Raw genomic sequence first — 22,698 nt, 5'->3', positions numbered from 1 at the left:
CATACATACACATCCTTACTTGGCAACACTGTGTCTAGACCCCAACCCGGGTATGTAGTGCTACTGAACTGTGTGGCTGTCATTGCACACACAACACCATCTGTAGGGTGAGGTGTGTACCAGGTCACGTGCTACATGCAGACCATCCACAGACACGTACAATATGGTAATGGGGGATGTAATGTTTGTATATAGTGAACACATAGTGCGTCATACCATCATATACACATTGACTGACACATAAAAGGTAGACACACATCTTAGAGAACTGGTTATATAGTTGCTAACTAACTAGTCTATGTGTCCAGTGTGTTACAGGTAGGCTGCACACAGCACATGTGTAACTGGGCTGTATCCTGTTATCTGTTACCTGTATGGGTGATGGTGACATTGGCCACCTGAGGGTGGTACGTGGACCATATACCAGGTATACCATAGTGTAAAGACAGTGTACACAGCACCCACATCCCCCACTGGATATTGTACACACTAGAACCCATCTTGATACTCTGACATACCCAGTATCACACATTGGCCATGACGCAAAAACAACCTATTGCATATCACAACAGTGGCACCATAGGGATATGCATGTGATGCACACGCCACAGGCATAGTAGGGTGTTGTATTGTGTTGCCACACCTATGGGCAACAACAAAAATATCCATACTACTGTGTGGCAATGTGTATCGTAATAGGATTATGTGGACTCAGACTGGTGTACCCTACAGATATGCACACATGAACACATACACACATGTGGCAGACCTCAATGGGATTCCCATGCCTACCAACCCATTGGTGCAACACTGTTGTGCTGGTACTGCAAGGCACATGTAGCTGTTAAGGAGCGGAGTGTAACAGGCTACATGTTACGTTAATAGGGTTGAGAGGCACCACACACTATACGAGTTGTACAAATAGGCATTCCCCACCAGGCAAACACGTCCACCCTGCAATACACTACCAAGTGTTGGAGATCCCATAACCAGGCCCAGTGGCAACATGGCACATGATGTTACCTGTACTACATCCCACCTGTATGATGTCAGACTGTTATTATTGGTAACATATCATGCAGTACAGTCTGGCTCCCATGGGGAATGTGTTATTTGGAAGCCATCAAGATTACCAGGCTTCAGATACACAGACACAGATATGTAGATACAGGTATGCACACATATATATATATATATATATATATATATATATATATATATATATATATATATATATATATATGTACATATACATGTGACTACACATACACATGCAGTTATATGTACAGTACGATACATAAGTGGTAGGTACACACAATATGGAACAGCCAATATGCCTACAGTTGACCACTGAATGACTGGACACTGTATATGCCACCCATACAAATGACAATCATTGCCTGTAACATACACCCACAGAGAAGTCATAGGTAAAACCACACCCACAGGTTTGCAGACATGGAAACCTTTCATCATGTACTATTACAGTTCTACATGCCATGCCATATAGCTGTTCAGGCACTGAAAACTATATCAATGGAGTGATGCTACAGTGGACCAGTTACACTCATACAGTAGGCTGGAAAGGTTCACAGCTGTTGCTGTCCAGGCCAAGCCATTCACATTGTATAATAGGAAAGACACACTGGGCCACAGGATAAGTAACAATCAACAGTATGTACTCCAGGTGTGTAGTTCAGCAGCCTCTATCTACACACTGTACAAACACAGTAGGTGGTATAGACATCTTATGACCACATGGATTGTAACTGCTACATAAAATGGCATAACTGGCAACATCATGAGCACACCAACACACAGAACAGTTTGTATAGCAGGGGTTAGTAGTCCTGCAGTACCCAGATCCATGTCAGTAATATGTATATAGGTGAAGTATATGGTACTGTACATCCAGATACCTTAAGGATGCTCAGCTCTGATACCCCCACATTTTGTAGCAGCCTAGGTCTTTTCTGGTGCTCCCCCCAGACTCAATAATACAGGGCCATATACCACTGTTACATAAACTGGGCTCTGCAGTGCATGAGGGCACACATGTATTGTGTAGGTGGCACCCATACATATATGGCCCCAGTCCCACCATATGTGTGGGGGTTACAATGGCAGCAGACTGATGCAGACATGGCAGTGTGTTATACACCCAGCCCACTATGGATCAACCACCGACATCATGACATATGTGCAAAGCTTGGTACGTAGGTGATGGACAGAGGCTGGAATACAGGCACATATGTGGATAACTGTTGCCATACACTACGCAAGGTGCAGGTGATACAGGATAGTCTGTAACATACCCTTAGTCAGGGAAGTGCTTGGATGGACGGTCATGGATTTAGCCATGTACCGGTAACACGCAATACACACACACTGCCAGTATATTATCTAACACAAGACCTGTGTGGTGGACAGACAAGACATAATAGGCACAGCTCTGGCCAGCATGAAGGTAGGCCCACAGTTGTGTGCTATGCAGATGGACTGCATTCAGTGGAAAACTAGGATGTACACCAACACCCTGTAACACCAGTACTGTACAAAGCATAACACAAGTCCACTCACAAAGCATAACACAACTCCACTCACAGTCTGTCTGTACTTCCTGATCCTCCTACAAATATGTGGCTGCCCTGAGTGTGCCAGTTCTGCTGTATGGGGTATTGCTACATGCTGTCGGTAGCACTGCTGCCCACAGACAGGACGGATGCCCATCACACAGGAGATGTAATGGGACCGCGCACACATGATGTGGGAATCTATAATGGGTGGTTGCCATGACAGTGTTAATTGGGTGTAGTACACGTGTAATCATATATCTGGCTATCTGGATATGTATATGTACATATGTTCCCACCATATGTCCTGGACATGAAGTGTAGGCCAACCCCAGCTGTATATTCCCAATGTCGTAGTTGCAGGGGATGTCAGGTATCTGTAGCAGGTATAGTAGTAGACTATTGCTACTGTCATTGGGATTGTCTTCACAGACATGGTGTGTGTGGGAGGTCACATCTGCTCATAACATGTGTGCCATTGGTTACTGAATGACATCCAAAGGACATCAGTGTACAGTACTACTGCTAGCAAGTAAAGCCACTGTGGACTGCAGCAGAGATATTGGCCAATATATGTGGAGGGTCTGACACAGTTTGTACAGTCCAGAGGTATACACATAAGCCCTTAGTGCTACACATGTGTACCATGCCTGACAATATGGACGTTGATGGCCATGTAGATGGGTATAACACATAACGACTGGTATATAATGTCCACCATAAGTCATGCATTCACACACCCCTGCCTGGCCTTTAACAGTATGCCTGCTGGTACAGGGGTGCCATGGCCAATAGGTATTGACATACATCTGCACTGCATCCCACTACCCTGTCTGACATACATGACTGTTAGGGGAGGTCTGGCAGTGGGACATCTGGCTAGTATCTGCACATGACATCCCACTGGGTAGGTACAGTCAGCTAGCTGCTAGGCATGTCACAATGCACTGTGCAGGCTGCAGGCAGACTGGCTCAACACTGGCCTACACCTCCCAAGGGGGAATGCACATGTACCTGCATATAAAGCAGGCTCCACAGGCATGTCACAGCACAGGGTAAGATACACCTGTGTAACAGTGCATATCCACAACCAATGTGAACACAGCCAAATCCACATATGGTTAGCTAGCATGGTATTACAGTATATGGACTATGTGTTCAACACCATACTCATATGTGCCATTCACAGACTGACCCTACATATACTGGCCTGCTAACATAGTTTGGTCTGGTGGTGGTCTGTGGTATGGGACATGTGTGTTTATGGCCCTACAAATATGTATGCCACTACAGTACCATAAAGTGGGGCAGCATGTAACATCTGATAGTAGGGGAACTAGAACAATGTCATCTACCACAGTCTGTACACAGGCTAAGGTACATATCAACACTACACACACTCTGTCGACATTCACCATATGTACACAGACCTCAGTACTGTATGAACATCCACAGAATGTGCAAGTAATGTAATGTAATGTAACCCCTACTGTACATAACATGTGTAGCAGTCAGATATATCAGTGGCTTGTTCTCAGATATGATGCCACAAAGTATGGTGTACAGCACATATGCACCACTTCATGCATGACATATGTGCAAAGGTTGACAGAGATGTGGCTGAGAGCACATACACAGGGCCAATATTGACATGCTGCTGTGATAACCACATACATTTACTGTTGTTACAGGGTTGTTGCAACATATGTCCTTTGAGGGATATGACGTCTGTGACTACCACAACTTTTTCCATCTACTGACTGTAATCCTCACACTACCTTCAGCAGTTGACAGCTAGATGCTCCGTGGGTGACACATGCAACCACAGACACAACACTGCATGGGCTGCAGATGACCCTGCAGATGGAGATTCCCCATCAACATGGAATTGACATGGCAGGTATTGAGACATGTACAACAGCCATATCCACACAAACACTGTGAAAGCAACATTACTCCAAATGCAGTATAGCGGCACTTACAGTCTGTAGTCAGGTCAGGCACATCCACCTCCTGTTTGTTGCAGTGTTTCCACAGTGTATGTTGTTAGAGGTACACTGAAGTTCATCTGAGATGCTGTTTGGCACATGACAGATCTAGTTCCTGCTCACAGTGGGTGAAAAGGGCAAACACCACCATGATGTTCCTAGGTATTGGAGTGTGTTTCCATACAATTGGCTATGGGAATGTTACCACAGCTGTTTCACATGCACTCAGCAAGGGGAGGGCTGCGATTTGTGCAGAGGCCATCAGCTGATCATGAGCATTACTTACATTACAAATGCAGCTGCCTAAGCAAAGCAGGTGTAGGTCTCCACGTCCACCTGAGAGAGGGTGGGGGGAGTCAGACAGAGGCAAATACATGTCAGGGAGGGGTGGGAGGGTAAAACTGAAGCATGTTTGTGACACACACCTAGCAGCACAGGGTATCAAACCCCTGACAACTATGTAATGCTAGCACAGTTTGCTGCAATTATTGGATGCGCTTCATGGGTTACCTGTTGTGGAGCACTCAGAACATGTATGTGATTGTGAATGACATCTGAAACAGGGATACAGCAGCTGTACGGTAGGTGACATACATGTGCCTGTCGGAATGAACAGGTGCCAGCATCAACACAGCCACACTCTCACAAGGACACACACACATTGACACATGTGGCAGGGCCAGGTGTACAACTCATCAGTTGTGGGATTGCCACATCACATCACTGAGCAGGTATCCCATGCACCACACAGGTCATACAGGGGTTGTATGGGTGAAGGGTATGGGAAGGTGTCTGACATCAGACAGCATGCTGTAGTATGCCCATGGGTGCTGTAGGGAGTGTGGATGTTAACATCTGCAGCATGCAACACACACACAAACACACAGGGTGCCACTAATGACGTGCATGGGTGTATGTCTGCACAGGTGTGTGGTGTTTGACTGCGCCAGATGGCTGTCCAAGGCTAAGCGATGGGTGTACCTTGGCATCAGGCCACATGACGATGGTCTGCATTGTGGCTCAGGGATGTAGTGTCTGCATTTGCCCAAACAGGCAGGTATTGTATCCCCCATCTGGTCACCTGGGTGACTACTGTGTGTGAGCAATGCTGTGCATCACTTGCCTTATCTGTGTTCCTTCATCCATGACATGGATGGCATCTGGGATGTGCACACCTCCCACATGCATGTACAGTGACATGTGTAACTGTACCTGGGGTGTCTGCCCCATGTTGTGAACACAGATTATCACCAGATGTGCCAGTCCTGGCCACCTGTGGCGGGAGCTGGAAATGGCCAGCAGCTTTACGCTGCACCTACATGGAGTGCATGCTATCAGCATTCCTTGGTGTCAGTGGCATCTGTCTATATGAGCATGTTTTCAGGCATGGTATGTCTGTTGTGGGTCACATGTGATGGCACCACAGGTGGTGCAGTTGCCCATTGGGGAACATGGGGGAGGTGCACTGTCTGCACGTATGTGCATATTGGACAGATGGACTGGGTGTCATGCCCTCTGTGGCCCACCACTGTCACTCCATAGTTACTATCAGTGGCCAATATGCAGTGTACTACCCACATATTGGCTGTTACCTAGGCATGTGTGTGTGTATGACACATGGTGTGAGTGTGTGCTCCAGGTAATACTGGGGTTGCTAACTGTGATTGCCTGACCTTGGTGTCACATGTCTGGGTATGGCTCTGCATCCCAGCCTCTCAGCCATATCACATGTGTTATCCTTATACAGTGGACATTGTGATATATAGTATGGCCACCATATAAGAAATATGGAAAACCCGCTCCACATTGGCCACACAGTCACAACCACCTCTACACAAGATATGGGTTACAAACACACACTCACACACACCTGTCATGTTTGGGAGTAGAACCCCTACCTAACTTGTGTATTACACTACAGCACTATGCAGTTATAGTGCACACCATGGATATTACTGGAGTAGTCTTTGCCCAAAAGTATATTTCACACTGACTGACATCAGCAGGATTGCCACAGTGGGACTTTGAAATGACTGCAAGAGACTAGTCTAAAATGCATTGCTCCCTACACAGACAGTGACACACACAATACATCCGGAACGGCCATGTTTGGGGATGGAACCCAACCACGCTTCTAATTCACAATACAGCAGTATGCAGTTATAGGATGTGCTACAGTAATTACTGGTCTATGACCTTCCCAGAGGTGTATTTCTAGGTGCGTGACATCGGCAGCCTTGCCAAAGGTGAGTATGTGACATGTGAGGGGTGTGAGTACCCTAAAAGCATTACTCTCTACACATTCAGACATGCATGCATACACACACAGTTGGCAGGTCGGGGGCTAGAACTCCCAACTAACTCCTTAATCACACTATGGCCATATGATGTTATGGGACATGCTATGGAGATTACTGCACTACAATCATCCCAGAGGTGTATTTCAAGTGGCGTGACATCAGCAGCCTTGCCAAAGGTGGGTATTTGACTTGGAAGTGGTGTGAGTAGCCTAAAAAGCTTTGCTCTCTACACAGTCCATGACAGACAGACACACATACATACATACGAACACACAGACACACACGCATAGTTGCCACCTAACTACATCATCACACTACAGCAGTACGCAGTTATAGCATGCGCTATAGAGATTACTGGGCTACAGCTTTCCCAGGGGAGTATTTCTAGGTGGGTGACATCAGTAGTCTTGCCAAAGTAGGGTATGTGAATAGTAAGGGGTGTGAGTAGCCTAAAAGGCATTGTTATCTACACAGTCAGTGAGAGACAGACACACACATGAACAGTGACACACACTCACACACACAGTTGCCATGTCTGGGGTTAGAACTCCTACATAACTAGTCTATCACACTACAGCAGTAAGCAGTTATGGGATGCACCACAAAGATTACTGGCCTACAGCTCTCCCAAAGGTGTATTTCACACTGGATAACCTCAGCAGGCTTGTCAGGGTACCGTTATGGGGTGGTCAGTGTGTGCATGGCCCCTACACCATTCATGTAGGGGTGACACAACACAGGTGGCCACACATGGGGTCATATGTCACAGGTGCATGTATAGGGCAACTAGCTGACTATGTCCTTGTACAGCCATGTTGCGCAGCTGGCACATGGACCACATAGACTGTGGCACTGACAGGTACTGGTTGCTAGTAACTACAGTATATGACATCTGCACCTGATGTGTTTGGGGCTCTTTGGCTGTGTGCTTGTTGGGACAGGCGTGGATGGCTCCTTGTCATGGTCACCCTCTTCCACACATCTATATCCATTTACCTTTGGTGTATTATGGTGTGTTGTCCTTACATATATGTCTGTATTCCTATCCACTGTGTGTGCAAAGCATGAATGGTGCATACTGACATGTGTCTGCAGTAACAATTGCAACCGCTGGATATGTCTGGTCCACTGGTGTTTGCATACATGGCCTTCATGCGTTTAAGTGTGTGAGTATGCCCAGTATCACCTTTCAGTATGTTGATGACTGACATTGCCTTCATTTCTCTAAGTGTGTGAGCATGCCCAGTAAGGCATCTGTTATGCATGTGTGGAGCATGTCCGGTGGTTTGTACTGCACAGCTGACCTTTGTGTTGTACCTGTTATGTAGCATGCTGTGTCTACAGGGTATCCACTGATCATTTGGCATTGACTGTTGCAACATGTCTGCATAGCGGGGGGTACACCTGACTATTTCTATGTTTCTACACAGGATTGGGGGGGATGCACCTGACTGTTACTATATTTCTTTGTGGAGTGGGGTGGCACACTTGACAGATGTACACATTTGCTAGGACTGTACTGGTATGTCCTGTAGTCCATTTCAGTCAGTAGTCTTACCTATCGTGCTGGCTACTCCATACCGGTGTGCTACCGTTCTTATCTTTTGATTGCATACACATTAGTTTCTGACTTCCTAGCCATCACAACTGACATCCCACTACCTGGCTTGCTGTAGTCTGTCCGTGTAGGCCTGGGTGGTGGTCACCCATACCCTCATTCAGAGGCCATAGTACAACATTTGTTTGTGTTTTTCTCTACACCTGTCCTGCCGGCTGTGACTGTTGTTGGGTATGTGACCCCTCCCCGACTGGCTTGTGTGAGTCCCTTATCTTGTGGGTGTCCCAGTATTGCAGGTGGAACTGCAGGGCTGCCTATGTCGGATGCACGTAGTACACTGCCTATGCATGGTTAGGCACAGGTAGTGTAATGTTTGGCATCCCTTTTACTGTATGAGAGAGTCAGAGAGAGGTGCTATTCCCTGGGTCCCTCCCATGTCAGTGTATGTGCTATGTGTTGCCTCTTTCGCAGGGCCAGGGTATACTGGAAACACCTCCTTCTGCCTACTGGGGCAGGCTCAGGTTGTTCCTCCTCCGAGTCACTCTGTGCCTGTGCAGGCCTTGGCATTGGTGGGGGGCTATGTGGCCCTGCCCCTTGCTGCTCCTGCTGCAGCTGTTTACGCAGGATCATGTTGTGTAGCATGGCACATACAAGGATGATTTGGGTACATGTAGTTGGTGAGTACTGCAAGGCTCCAACGGATGTGTCCAGGCACCAGAACCAAGACTTGAGCATCCCAGACACACTCTCTATTATGATTCTTGCTTTTGCATGTGCCTCATTATGGAGTTTTTATTCAGGTGTGTGTGCGCTTCTGATAGGTGTCACCAACCACGGCTCCAGTGCGTATCCAGCATCCCCCAGTAGGTGACCATGTGGGATGTCACCATTGTCAAATTTCTGGTACAGCTGCATCAGATGCCAGATGTGGGAATCGTGATAATTTCCAGGGCAGCCAGCACACTATTCAGTATTATGCCCTGGGCATCGTACATGACCTGGCAGTTGATGGAGGAGAAGCTGTTGCGGTCGATGTAGACCCTACCCTGCTCACCGGGTGGTGCTTTGATGCGTATGTGCATACAGTCTATTGCACCCACTACCTCAGGGTATTCTGCTATTTGCTGGAAGAGACGCATACTGCTGGCCAAAGCCTCATGGGTGAGGGGGAAATATACGTGCTCACTGACATATGCTGCTATGGCATCCAGGAACTGGTGGAGTATGATGCCTGTGAGATCACCATCACATCCCCAGTTGGCCTTTGGAAGGTACCTGTAGCTACTATTCTTAGACCTACACATACCTACATTTCTACCGGGATGGGTTCCCCTCTGTTAGTTCTGTGTGTCAGGCATGGCCGGCACAGCTCAACAATCTGCTGTAGGAGGTCCCTGTCCACCCTATAGCGCTCCACTATCTCCAGCTCATGTAGCCCTTGGTAGGTTACCCTGGGTCTGTACACTCTTCTCCTTCTCCTCACTGTGGGTTGGTCGGCATTATTCCCATCCTCACCATCCTCAGCCTCTTCCACAAGTTGTATGATAGCTATGGCAGCCCCTAACATTTTGCTGTTGTGAGTGTTAAAAGTTCCCCATTGTTTACACCGGTGGTGTAGTATTTGGGAAAAACCAGAGGGGTAGGTGTTTGTATAGTTTATAGTGCGTTCTTGGCTGGGCTGGTCTGCTGCCTGTGTAATTGGCTGGTTCTGATACGTTTCACCTGGCAGCAAGCCTAGTACCCCTTGATTACCTTCCTACTGCTGCTTTCCCTTCTCATTGCCCTTCTGATTCATCCCATGGGTGCGCTGCATAATCGGTGTACTCCAATGTGCACACTACTGCTATTTCCTGGGTTCACTTCCTTAATCTTCCTGTAGATCCCATTGCGTGGCACGCACACCCGCTTACACTTTGTCATACGTGCCGGGCAGGTTTACACACACCTCCTGGCTTGGCTGTGCTAAGCTGGATGCAACCCCGAGTCACAGGGCTCCAATCCACTGACAGTATGCCTGACACTCCCACACATGATGTCACCTACCTCCTAGTCTTGCACTCAGCTATTCATATTTTCTTCTTTTAAAGGAAACTAACATTATTATGGCACACAATCTGTTTTGGGATTATAAATAGTGACTCCAGTGGCATTGATAAGTCATATTTTAGATTATTCAGAAGGCATCCTGGGATATTATTGGAGCCCACTGAGGCTGTGTTCTTGGCCTTAGTGAGCACAGCCAGGGCATACTTTCTAGTTATAGTCTGAGGGCACTTCTTGGGGGAGTGATTGGAGGTTAGTGGGAGTAAAGGTCAAAATGAATTTCTCAGCCAACAGATTCACTATGCTGACAGCTAATTGAATGTAGTACTATTAACCACTAGTTAAGCACACTGTTGTATGCCACCTTTAAGGTCCTTCACATAACTAAAGTAGGCATTACGGTTGTCTTTTGCCTGGGAGGCTATCATAACCTCAAAACTGGCTTTATTTCACTTAACTAGCCCTCACAGTTGCCTGTGTCAATTGATGAGAGAGTTTTTATCTTTATGGAAGTTTTACTTCCTGGTTTTTAGCCATGTTTTTTTTCTTTTGTTGTATATCCGTAATTTGTGCTGCCACCAGGGCATTTTATTTTTGAAGTTAATGTTGGGCTTACTTCTGGATTGTACAGCAGCCTCTATGCAGCATTTGACATGGTTGTACAGGTTTTCTGTGAAAAACTCTGCATATGCTGCTGTGTTCTCTGGGTTTAGAGGGGCAGTGAATTTTAACAAACTATTGCTGAATAAAAGGTAGTTTGCCTTTGAATAGTTCATAGCTGTTAGTGAGTTTACTGGGGTTACCAAGTTGATTCTGATTTTGCAAGAGACAACTTTATGGACAGATTTTACAAGGCAGTAATTGACATTTGTGAGAACAAGGCCCAGTATGTTGGAGCATTTAGTGGGTGCATGCAATAACTGGTCAAGGGTGTTTGAATTTACAAACTCCATGAATCTCTGTGCCTGCAGAGTTGAAGCCATGTAAGATTCCCAGTCTATAGAGGGATAATTAAACTCACACATGAGCAGGGTGTTTGGTTGGATAGTAAATGTCTCCAGTAGATCTAAGTTAATCTGTGAGATTCTTGGACATGGAGGGTGACCTATACTTAGCTAGGATATGGTACAGGATTTTGTCTATGATGATCTACAGGTGGACATACTCCAGTATGTCATCCTATTTAACCAACCTACAGGTATGTTTGTTATTGATGTATATCGAGACACCACCACCTTTATCTCCTGTCTGTGTAGCTACTGGTCTAAAAGTAAGGAAGACAGTGAAACCCTGCACTGCTGGAGTACTCTCTGTGGCTTTAAAGCATGTCTTGGTAACTACAAAGGTGTCTATATTCTCGAGGGTGAGAAGGACTCGAACGGCATATAGATTTTTGTTTAGGCTCCTGGCACTGAGCAGTAACACACTGAGGTTCAGTTGAGTTGATTTTACTATGTTGGTAGGTTTGCCAATTTGGCATTGCCTAAAAAAGGCTCTGTAGGGGATGGATAAAGTTTTAGCCAGTATTTAAAAACATATTGAGGACAGGTGCAGACCATCCCTGGCAAAGCAACAGGGTCTGCTAACCATGCCCTTCAATGCTGACAAATATTGGATCAACTTAGAATAATATCAGAAATTCACTCGTTTGTTAAAATCAGTCATCTTTTATTCATATTGTAGCATCATCCCCAGTGACAGTGATATGCTGCTCAATGCTAGGCTCATACCAGCCTGAGACACAGTCTGAGAACTCCATAATGTCTCTGTTCATATAGTCCAGCGAGGTATGTCTCAAGCCATTTACACCTATATGGAGTGTGATGGAATCATATGTCATGTAATGACTTGAGTGTGTGTGTAATTTGGTGGATTCAGGCTCCAGATAAGCAACCAAGCATTATCTTCTTCTTGTTCAGCCTGGATAGAGGGCATCAGTACTTCTTTCAATGAAGTCCCCTATGATGAGAGTCCTGGGAAGCATGTTTGCTTGCCTTATGGTCTTTGTATCTGGGGCACCCCTGATTGTAGCTGTATGTGCGGTGTTAGCTGTTGTTTTTGTTGAGAGCTTTTGGATTTACTGAGGATATGCTTTTCCAAAAGCAGTCTAGGAGGTAACTGTTGTTTACGAAGATTGCATTTAAGTGTCTCAGCATACATTGGTCTGTGTGTGTGTTATGTGCTATATGTGTTGGGTGTTGTGTGCTCAGTTTTGACACTGTGATGTGTGCTTGTATGTGAGAGTTTAGCTTCCAGTGACATTGTGTTTGTACACCTCTCACATATTGTTACATGCTACTTTAAGTTTAAGTGGTTGCCAGTAAACATGAGACAATTGCTACATTATCTCAAAATACCCATATCCACCAAGCTGGCTACAGATACTTTAGGAATTTGTGAGCTACAAGGGTGTGGTTTATCGGGTCTTACAGAAGGCTATTGAGGGTCTATATCACATTGTTGAAGTATTACAAGTTCGAATCACTAAAGTTCGAACTTTAATGATTGAACTGTAATACTTTGAAAGTAAAAAAAAAAACACGTTAAGTCTAAAACAAATAAAAAAAAAACCCTCTATGCAGGGGGGGCAAGCCCCCCTGCACCCCTCAAGTGGCAGCCCCCCACACCTCCCGCAACTTAAATATACCAACTCCGAGATCGCACTTCAGTGCAATACAGTGCAGAAATGGAAAATTTCCATTTCCTACACTGTAGCACAATCTCGGAGTTGGTATATTTAAGCAGCGGGGGTGTGGGGTATAGGGAGCTTGCCCCCCTGCTTACACCCTTTGTTTTTTATGCATTAAAAATGCCATTGACATCAATTCAAACTTTTAATAGTTCGATCACTTGAGTTCGATGTTTAGTGATTCGAACTATTAAAAGTTTGATGATGTGATATAGACCCTATTAAGAGAGCTTTATTTTCTGGCAGACTGAGCTGTAAAATACTAAACACTAAATTTAATGGTATTGTCACTCGAAGTACAAGCTAGCTGCTCTAAGCTTGTTGGCACAAAAGGCTCTTGCACTATGCTTACTGCCTACAGTTTAATGGACAGTTCATTAGAGAAAATTGCTTTCTAGGTGTTTGTTTCTGTACCAGCCATTGCAAACCACTGCTATGATGTCAACAGCTTCATGCAAATAAGCCAAATTTACATCAGCACTCTAAAAACAAAAAATTGACTACTGATCCCCCTCGCTAATAAAATTATTGCATTTTGAGCTCTTTTATGTGTTTCTCAACTCAGGTAGACCAGGAAAACACCTACCCTCCTTCCACAAGATGAATAATCCTAGTTGTCCTAATGTAAAACCACAGTAAAAGGAATCCCACAATAGTGAAGCAAACTGTAACAGCAGCGATAACCGATATAGAAAAACACCTTTTTAGTAAACATATCAGTAAAATCCACAAATAAAGCAAGGAAACAGCAGTGATTAATAAAACATGTCATACAAGTGGGAGTTATCAATACAAAATAAGTAGCTTTGCTTTGGTGGCACTGGATCCAAGTGAATAACTGTTGTAACACAGGCTAAGACACCAGGCTTTGCTGGGCTGTGTGGAACTGAGCATAGGGAAGTACAAATGTGACACATTTATAACAGCTCTTAAAACATAGAAAACTGACAACTGAGTCCTCTAGCCAATAAAACAACTACACTTTGAGCCATTTTTATGTGTTTGCCAGCTCAAGTAGACCAGACAAACAACTCCTGCTGTAAGATGAATAATCCCCGTCCTCCTAATGTAGAAACACAGTAAAAAGAATTTCACAAGTGCAATGCTACTATAAACAACTTAAACAACTAACTAGAAATCTCTTAGAAAAGGTGATTTCAAGACAAACAGTCTTAACAGCAGCAACAGTTATAGGACAAGCACCTTTTTTATTTTTTTGTAGTAAAATATATTGGTAAAATACACAGATAAAGCAAGGAAACAGCAGCAATTACTTAAAATAAGTTATACAAGTGTGATTGTCAACCTGAAGCACTTAGCTTTGCCTTGATGGTATTGGATGCAAGTAAAACACTTCAGGAAGGTAGGCCAGGACACCAAGCTTTGCTGAGCACTGTGGAAATGAGCATAGAACCACTCAAACATGCTGAATTGATGGGTCCCATTTAAAATGCCGGCACTTAAAATGCCATGTGATGAAAAGAAGAAAAGAAAAAAGAAAACCCAGAGAAAAGCAAATCTCAAAAATTGCTCTTCTCCTTAATACTTCTTTTTTGGGGGGGCAAGCCCCCCCTGCATCTCCCATGTGGGAGGCAAGCCCCCCCAAGCATATATATATATATATATATATATATATATATATATATATATATATATATATATACCAACTCTGAGATCAACATAGCTCAGAGAAAGGGGAATATGTTAAGAAATGGCATCTCGGACTTGGTATATGTAAGTCTGCTCTGTCGGCCATTCAGTCTCCACATTTTGGAACTTGCTCTAGCAGGCCCTGACATTTTAAATGGTTACTGAATTTATACTACCACTGAAAAAACAGAAAACTGACTACTGAGTTCTCTGGACAATACAATGGCTACACTTTGAGCTCTTTTGTTTGTTTCCCAACTCAGACAGACCAGGCAAATACTTACTGCCCCAAGATGACTAATTCCAATCCCCTTAATGTAAAAACACAGTAAAATGAATCCCACAAGTGCAATGTTACTACAACTTAAACAGCTAGCTAGAAATGTCTTACAGAAGGTGATTTCAAGGCAAGTGGTCTAACAGCAGCAGTAATAGTGACAGGAAAAGCACCTTTTTTAGGAAAAATATCAGTGAACTGCACAGATAAAGCAAGGAAGCAGCAGCAATTACTTAAAATAAGTTCTATATGACTGATTTAATAATCCAAGGTAAGCAGCTTTGCCTGGATGGCACTGGATGCAAGTAAACACTTCTGGAACACAGGCTAGGGTGCCAAGCTTTGCTGAACTCTGTAGAAAGAAGCCACTTTACTGACAGTTTGCTTTTCTGAGAAAGCGAAATGTATTGCTGTTTTACCAAATATTTGTTTTACTGACTGCTGCTTTTCTTGAAAGAGGTAAGTTGGTTGGTGCAAGGGAAGGGAATGTTTGTGCTAGTGTTTTCAGGTTAGGGCTGGAATAAAGGCTAAGGTAATGGGGCAGCTCTAATGTTGTGCACATGTGTGTCTTACTTGTGGTGCATGTGTGTCCTTTTGTCTAGTGTACTGCTATTGTTAGGGAAAGTTTTTTTTGAAAAATAAGGTACAGAATTGGGGGTTAAAGGCAGGGGCAGAGATAGGTTTAGGGTTAGCATACAGTATTGTGGAATGATATGCAAGGCGAAATTAAATTAGCACGCTTATTAGGTTAAGTTTGACATTTTTCTAACCTTAAAGTGGGTGAGAACATAAGGGTGTAGAATCTTTAAATTTCATATTTGGGAAATGTGTGTATCAATATAGACATCATTTGCTAGGCTAAAAGAAAAAAAATCATGCTGACATTAGAGATAACTGGACACCCACAACACATAAACTCCCTATAGACTTAAACAAAAGAGCTGTTATGGTACTTTGGCAGAAACCATATCAGAGCTCTTCAAAGCCCTAAAATATTATCCTAAGGAACCACATAAAGTTACATAGAACTCCTCATAGACCTAATTTTGTCATTTAAAATCCATACCTGAACAGTACTGGAAGAGGCCTTGGCCAAGCTTAAATTTTGGTAAAGACCCTCACAGCACAAATAGCTTTAGTTAAAAATGTACTATTACCCAAGGCAGAATATGGCCTAAACATTACTGTCCTCTAATTCATCTCAAATGCACACCTTCTTCAAACAGCCGATGACCCTTCACTCATACTGTTCGTTTCTTCAAAAGTCTCATTGGCTACTAATCAAAGCCAGAGCAACACATCTTCTAGCTAGCAACTTTTATATTCAAGTTTATAAAGTAGTGATACTATCCATGTTTATCATCTAAGCTTTCCTTTAGAGAGAACAAGTTTTATCTCTCACAAAAAACAATGATCCTTCATGGAACCAACTCCCATTTGCCTTATAAATTGAAAAGAAGACTCTCTCTAATATGGACCTTCCATGCTGAAATCAGCTATCAACAAACTTTAGAAATCAACAATCCCTGGAATCTTTCAAAACTGGGTTACAAGAGTTCCTGTTTGGTGAGAATGAGTGCAAATGTTTCATATCTATACCCATACTCCAATATTTGCAAACACGTTAAGGTTTGTAAAATGTCAGAATTAACCTAGCAAGCTTAATATTTAAATTTCACCTTGTGAATTGTAACCTTATATTACCATTTTCATAACTGTTTTTTCATGCAAGCCATTATTGTGCTGTTCTTTTGCTGTGCTGCTACTGTTATATTGCACTTTTCTACTTGTGCAGTAATGGTGTCTGTTTTGCATATGTTATCATGGCTGAAAAGGGTCTGTCAACCAACCATATGCCTGGTAATGTAATACAAAAACTACTTGCATACGTAAATACATAAGCAGATAAATAAGCTATCGTTTAAATGTTCAAACTTCAATTGCTTGAGGATCAGCCTGAGCTTCTCCATAGGAAATTACTGTCAGCAAGTTGTGCTGGAAGAAATTCCCTTTTGGGGGTAATTTCCACTTTTTTCGAACTGGTACAACTGTGGAGTTGGTATATATAAGTACAGTAGTGCCAAGTCCCCTGCAAAAAAATACTTAAAAAATAGTTAAAACGCTTTGCTTTATACTAATAGAAAGCTATTTTGATAAATTAATATGATTCAGTATTACTTATGTATATCATTTTTTATTCTAATATTGAATGTGTGACAGACCCTTTTGATGTGGAAGTGCAAGATATATGGACCTTTTAAGACACAAAATAAAGAACATTCCTCTTCCTGAGGCACATTAGAGATATATGCATTATCTTACAGTTTAGAAGCAAATGCAACTTCTTGTCTTTTATGCATTATAACATAGACCACGCACAAGCAGCAAGGTCCACTTTTGATAACTGAAAACATAGCTTTTGCAGCGAGTGGGTATGTCGTGCAAAAAGTTTCAGTAAGAGAAATTGTCCTTAAAGCAACTGTAAAAGTATTAAGCAAGACCCCCCCCCCCCCAAATACAACCATACCTATCAACTGCTACGATTTTAGACGTTCAGATTTAACCTTGCTCTTTCTTAGCACTGAATTTGTGACAGACCATTTCAATTTGGAACTGCGAGGAACATGGACCTTTTAAGACTCAAAATAGAGAACATTCCTCTTAACGAGATACATTAGAGAGATAGGGATATGCATAGTCCTACATTTCAGAAGAAAATGGAATTTGTTGCAACCCCTCCCGAAATACAAACATACTTCTCAATTGCTACGATTTTAGACTCTCAGATTTAGTCTTACTCCTAGATTTTTGCTGTTCCTCATAAAGTTAGACCTGTTATGAGAACATACTTTATTAAATACATAAACCAAGCCTATACAAAGATTCACTACCGCTAACAATATTTGGTATAGAAAGGCCTTATTTTGTGAAAAATAAGAAAGTGCTCCCCTTTTTACCTTCTGCTATGATTTTTAGTGCATAGAGTTTGAGCGTGCTCGCACACACACACACACACACACACACACACACACACATCTTTTTTTCTTTCGTTCTTGCTGCTCAGTCTTCTTTTCCTATTATGAGGAAATTGCAGGAGGGGGAAGGGAACGTGGTTAAGAGAAGTCGGAATGGTGAACGAGCCCCCCCCCCTCAAAAAAAGTTTGCAAAGACTTTCGACATTTTTTTTGGACGGGAGCCTAGGTTTGATTTCATTCTGAAAAATGTAATGAAAACCAGATGTTGAGACAAGACAAGCAAGTGGGTGGGGTGGTGGGGGGTATCCAGCAATCGTTATAAAACTGAAAAAAGTCCAAAAAAATGGAAAACGTCTATAGAAGGTGAATGTAAGGAGTAAAGGGGCGTTCAAGTCATATTGAACCGCATTCAGCAAACAAGTAAAAGGATATGTTATTTTAATCTGTACATGTTACCATGATAAATATTCCGTACAGTAATATTCAATGAAACGCTATCTTTATACAACGAAAATTCCCAAGTACAGTTATTAATGTAAAAAAGCTCTCAACCGTAGGCGAACGAACACTATGACTCTGCTGACTGATGCGAAATTTAACTCAGTGTTTTGGTGCGAAGTGAGACTGGAAATTGAAACTGCTGTAAAGTTTTAAATTACTATGAACGACAGAAAACTTTCGTTTGCTCACTGGGATTAAAAGTTAAGCATTCGGCATTACAGGTCCCGTTAGATCTGTGTAAAAGAGGAAGTTTGGGTACTTTCTAGCGACTCAAAAACAGAAAGTTGCAGTGAGTGGGCTGGGTGGGAGGTGTTCCCTCGTAACGCTTTAAGGAGGAACCAGAGGGGCAGCAGCTGAGGAATTATGAGCTCGAGCCTCTGTGGGGTCAGAGCGTGTCGCAGCAGCACGAGGGTAAAGTCTCAGTAGCAGGACAAAGTGCACGTTTCTGTAAAGCTAAAGCTGCAGCAGGAAGGTAGCTCCTGCCCCACCTCTCTGCAAAGGGACAGCAGTCTGCCCCAAAGCACTAACTTAAGTAATAAAGTAAAGATACATATATAGAAGAATACAGCTACATAACTTTGTTCCATCGATATTAAAGGGGGAGAAAATGTTTCCCAAGGACTACTAACACATTTCCTTTCTTTTAAATGTTGCTGATTTTAGAGTACTGATGCGTAAGATGGTAAGATTTTAAAGAAGGAAAATAAACAAGAAAATTGTAACTCTTTTCTCGATTGACTACTGCGTGGATAATTCAGGCTGTGGGGATTGTGACTTGGATGGATTTTTAATTTTCAAAATAGTCTACATTTTAAAACAGCAGTAATGGCAAAGTTGATGGTATTATACGGGTTAGGATTTGTACTTTTGATGTCTGGAGACACTTTGGGGATGAATTATCCTCAACGATATAGTCTGTACACTGGGCAGTCACATAACCAAATGCAAGCCACGCAAGCTCATCATAGCAACGGGCAACGACCCACAAGCCAGTACAGGTAAGAGTTATAATTTTATTTTCCTTCTCATATATATATATATTGCAACTTTTCTTCACCAAATGGCGTGGAATAGTCATATTGTGCGAAAAGTGGAATGTGTGACGTATGGTCAAACAGTGGGAGCAAAAGCATCGGTGCTGACAGACTTGTTGACTGCTGGGCACTGCAAAATATCTTATGTTATTTAATGTTTCTTTACATCTTGTAGCGCAGAAGATTTACGAGAGCTAAAATGCGTGGCATGGTCTTATAATGTGCCATGGATGTGCGGTATGCTTTACAAATTGGTTGAGCTAGTGTTTCACGCATTAAAGGCTACATAATGTACAGCTTGCAAGTATTAGTGGCAGACTGGCAGTATTATCACAATCTGTCTAGTAAGGTGGTGTTGGTAGTTTTATAAAATGTACAAAGTTTTATCAGCAAGTTATCGCTATGATTAGTCTTATCGAATAATGCAAGTGCTGCAAAAATAGATGCAAGGAAGCTCTCTGTCATGGATATAAAAATACAGCCGCAGAAATGGTTGAGGATTTCTGGATCTTTAGCGCTTTTCATATTCGTGGAGATTTTAAATGCATTTTACAGCCCTATTTTGTGCTCAAAACTGATAGCACGTGTTTTCCTTTTTATGTTAAATACTTGTTTTACTTGAGGAAATATTTACATGATAATGTAGGTGAACATGTCGTGCACCTTGATCAGGAGGGCATAAAAATTGATGGCGTTGCGACATACTCCTACATCTTATTTTCACTTTAGTAAAGGAGTCTTATATTTATTTTAGTTGGTCACACTTACTAGTGAAGTACTCGAAAATTGCAGTGTCAGTATTTTCTGGCTGTGCTTTCATAATTTGATATTAAAGGAAACTATGCTTTTTGGCAGTGATTAAACACTGGTGGCTTAAATGTAAGCTCAAATGGAGTGTTTTTATTAGCAGCAGTAATCTGTTTTGATAGCTGTGTTCACCGAATGGTCACAAACTGTCTAAGCAGGGAATAGGGAAAGGATGTAGCTGTCCTGTGACATTCTTACATCTGTAAGACATTGCAGTCAAGGCAGATAATGTTTTTTTTTTTCTGTCTAAAAGAGTGGAAACACAGAACAATGTGTATTGAAAATGTAGAGCATTGCTAAGAGATCAGATATTCAAGTCAAAATGATAAGTACTCATGGGGTACAAGCATAAAAAGTATTTTTCGTTGGGTGGGGCATGACTTTTGAACTAATGTTTCCTGATGGTTGTGGTGTGTAATAACTGCCTGACAAGATCAATACAGCTTGAACAAATTCAAACCAATATCCAAAAACTGATAGTCAAAGTTGCCCATCTGTAGATTATGCCTAAGAAAAATGAACTGTCCAGTTAGTGTTAGAGCCATAGTGCTACAATGAAAATAGTATCAAACAGATAGGTGTCTGCATCCATACTCATATACGGGTGCATACTATACAATCAAGTCTCTCTTTAACAAATCTTGTATCATCAAATCAATAAGGTGATATGACAAGGTCATTGGTGAGTAGTGCCAGTGTGTTTAGATGTATTTAATGATCGCATATAGATTTTTGCAGGGAGAGTGTACCCCTGAGGAAGGACTTTGCCACCATATCTTGATACAGCAAATATAGTCACTTTATCTCTGAGGTAGTGTAATCTCAAAGTTAGTATATTTAGAATGTGGTGGGTGGTGTGAATGAGAAGCCCCCAAATCAGGTGGTGCAGTGGGTTCTGGCCCCTTCGAAAAGATTTCAGTTTTAAGTTTTTTTCTTTATATATACACCCATTATGTTGGTCCGTAAAGTATTATACACTGGGCATGGCAGTGTGCACAATTCAAAGTGTTTCTGAGAAAATGTGTAGGCATTGTACATTTTACTTTATTTATTTAACTGTCTGGTTATTTACTGCAGTTTTTTTGTTAAAACCAAATTTCCTTTTCACACCTTGCTAATGGAATTGGTTTCTCTGGACACTTCACTTAAATTAGACATATGCTGACACTGTAAGTTTACCAAGCATAAGTGCTGTACACTGCACAATGATATGGCTACAGTATTTTGAGCAGTACAGCATGCACACTAGGAGTACACTTCCTTAACAATACGTACAAGTCTTCTAAGTGCAAGTTTTCCGGTATTACAGTTCAGTAAAACAGTGCACTAGTACTGGCTCATAGATTCAGTTTACCAAAAGATTCACCATTCTACACTGTTAATAACAAGAAAACAGACATTCTGCATTTTTTTGTGTCACCCAGACACACAGACACACACACACACACACACACACACACACACACACACACACACACACGCATACACACACACATGTAATCTAGCTCTCTCTGTATTTATATAAATAGACACACACATACACATATTCTGTTTCTCTCTCTCTCTCTCTCTCCCCATTTATATATATATATATATATATATATATATATATATATATATATATTTACCTCAACATACACACACGTAAATGTGTATATATACGCACACACACACACATATATATATATATATATATATATATATATATATATATACATTTAGATATAACTATATATATATATATATATATATATGTACATACATGTGTGTATATTATATATATATATATATATATATATATATATATATATATATATCTATGTATATATATATATATATATATGTATATATGTATATATGCATACATATATATGTATATATGTACACACACACATATATATATTCATATATGCATATGCATATATATGAGTGGCTCTATGTCAAAATAACAAATTACCATAATGTCGAGTTGCAAAATGGCGAGATGGAAACAGCAAAAGTTTATATACACAAACATCCAGATCGTTGTAAATGTTCCCCTGGTAAGTAAACAATCAGTCAACAAAACTTAAAAAAAAAACAAACCAAAGCAAATAAAACCCAACCAAGTGGAAGGCTTCACCCCCTCCACTACACCCTCAACTAAATGTGCCAACTCCTAGATCGCACTGTAGTGGAGAAAAGGACAAAGTTCACTACATTGCCCAACTGACTCCTTTCGCGGCGAAAACTTACTACGATCTGGACATCGTGAATGTAAACTTTAGTTGTTTCCATCTTGCCATTTTGCAGATCGATATTTT

At 42.1% G+C, this 22,698-nt stretch overlaps 1 protein-coding gene across 1 annotated transcript in view; it reads left to right on the top strand.

The window, feature by feature from the left end:
- The first annotated feature begins 18,862 nt into the window (after positions 1 to 18,862).
- Positions 18,863 to 22,698, top strand: part of EMILIN1 (elastin microfibril interfacer 1) — a 632,809-nt gene continuing 628,973 nt past the window's right edge. The window contains exon 1 of the mRNA XM_044064184.1: positions 18,863 to 19,552. Within this exon, the coding sequence (XP_043920119.1) occupies positions 19,380 to 19,552 (173 nt within the window). The 5' untranslated portion in view covers positions 18,863 to 19,379. The remainder of the gene's footprint in view (positions 19,553 to 22,698) is intronic.

Source organism: Protopterus annectens, chromosome 2.part2 (genome assembly GCF_019279795.1).
Source record: "Protopterus annectens isolate FY-2018-M chromosome 2.part2, PAN1.0, whole genome shotgun sequence".
Lineage (NCBI taxonomy): Eukaryota > Metazoa > Chordata > Ceratodontiformes > Protopteridae > Protopterus > Protopterus annectens.
Note: the sequence above shows the minus strand (reverse complement) of the source record. Positions and strands in the feature narration are given on the sequence as shown.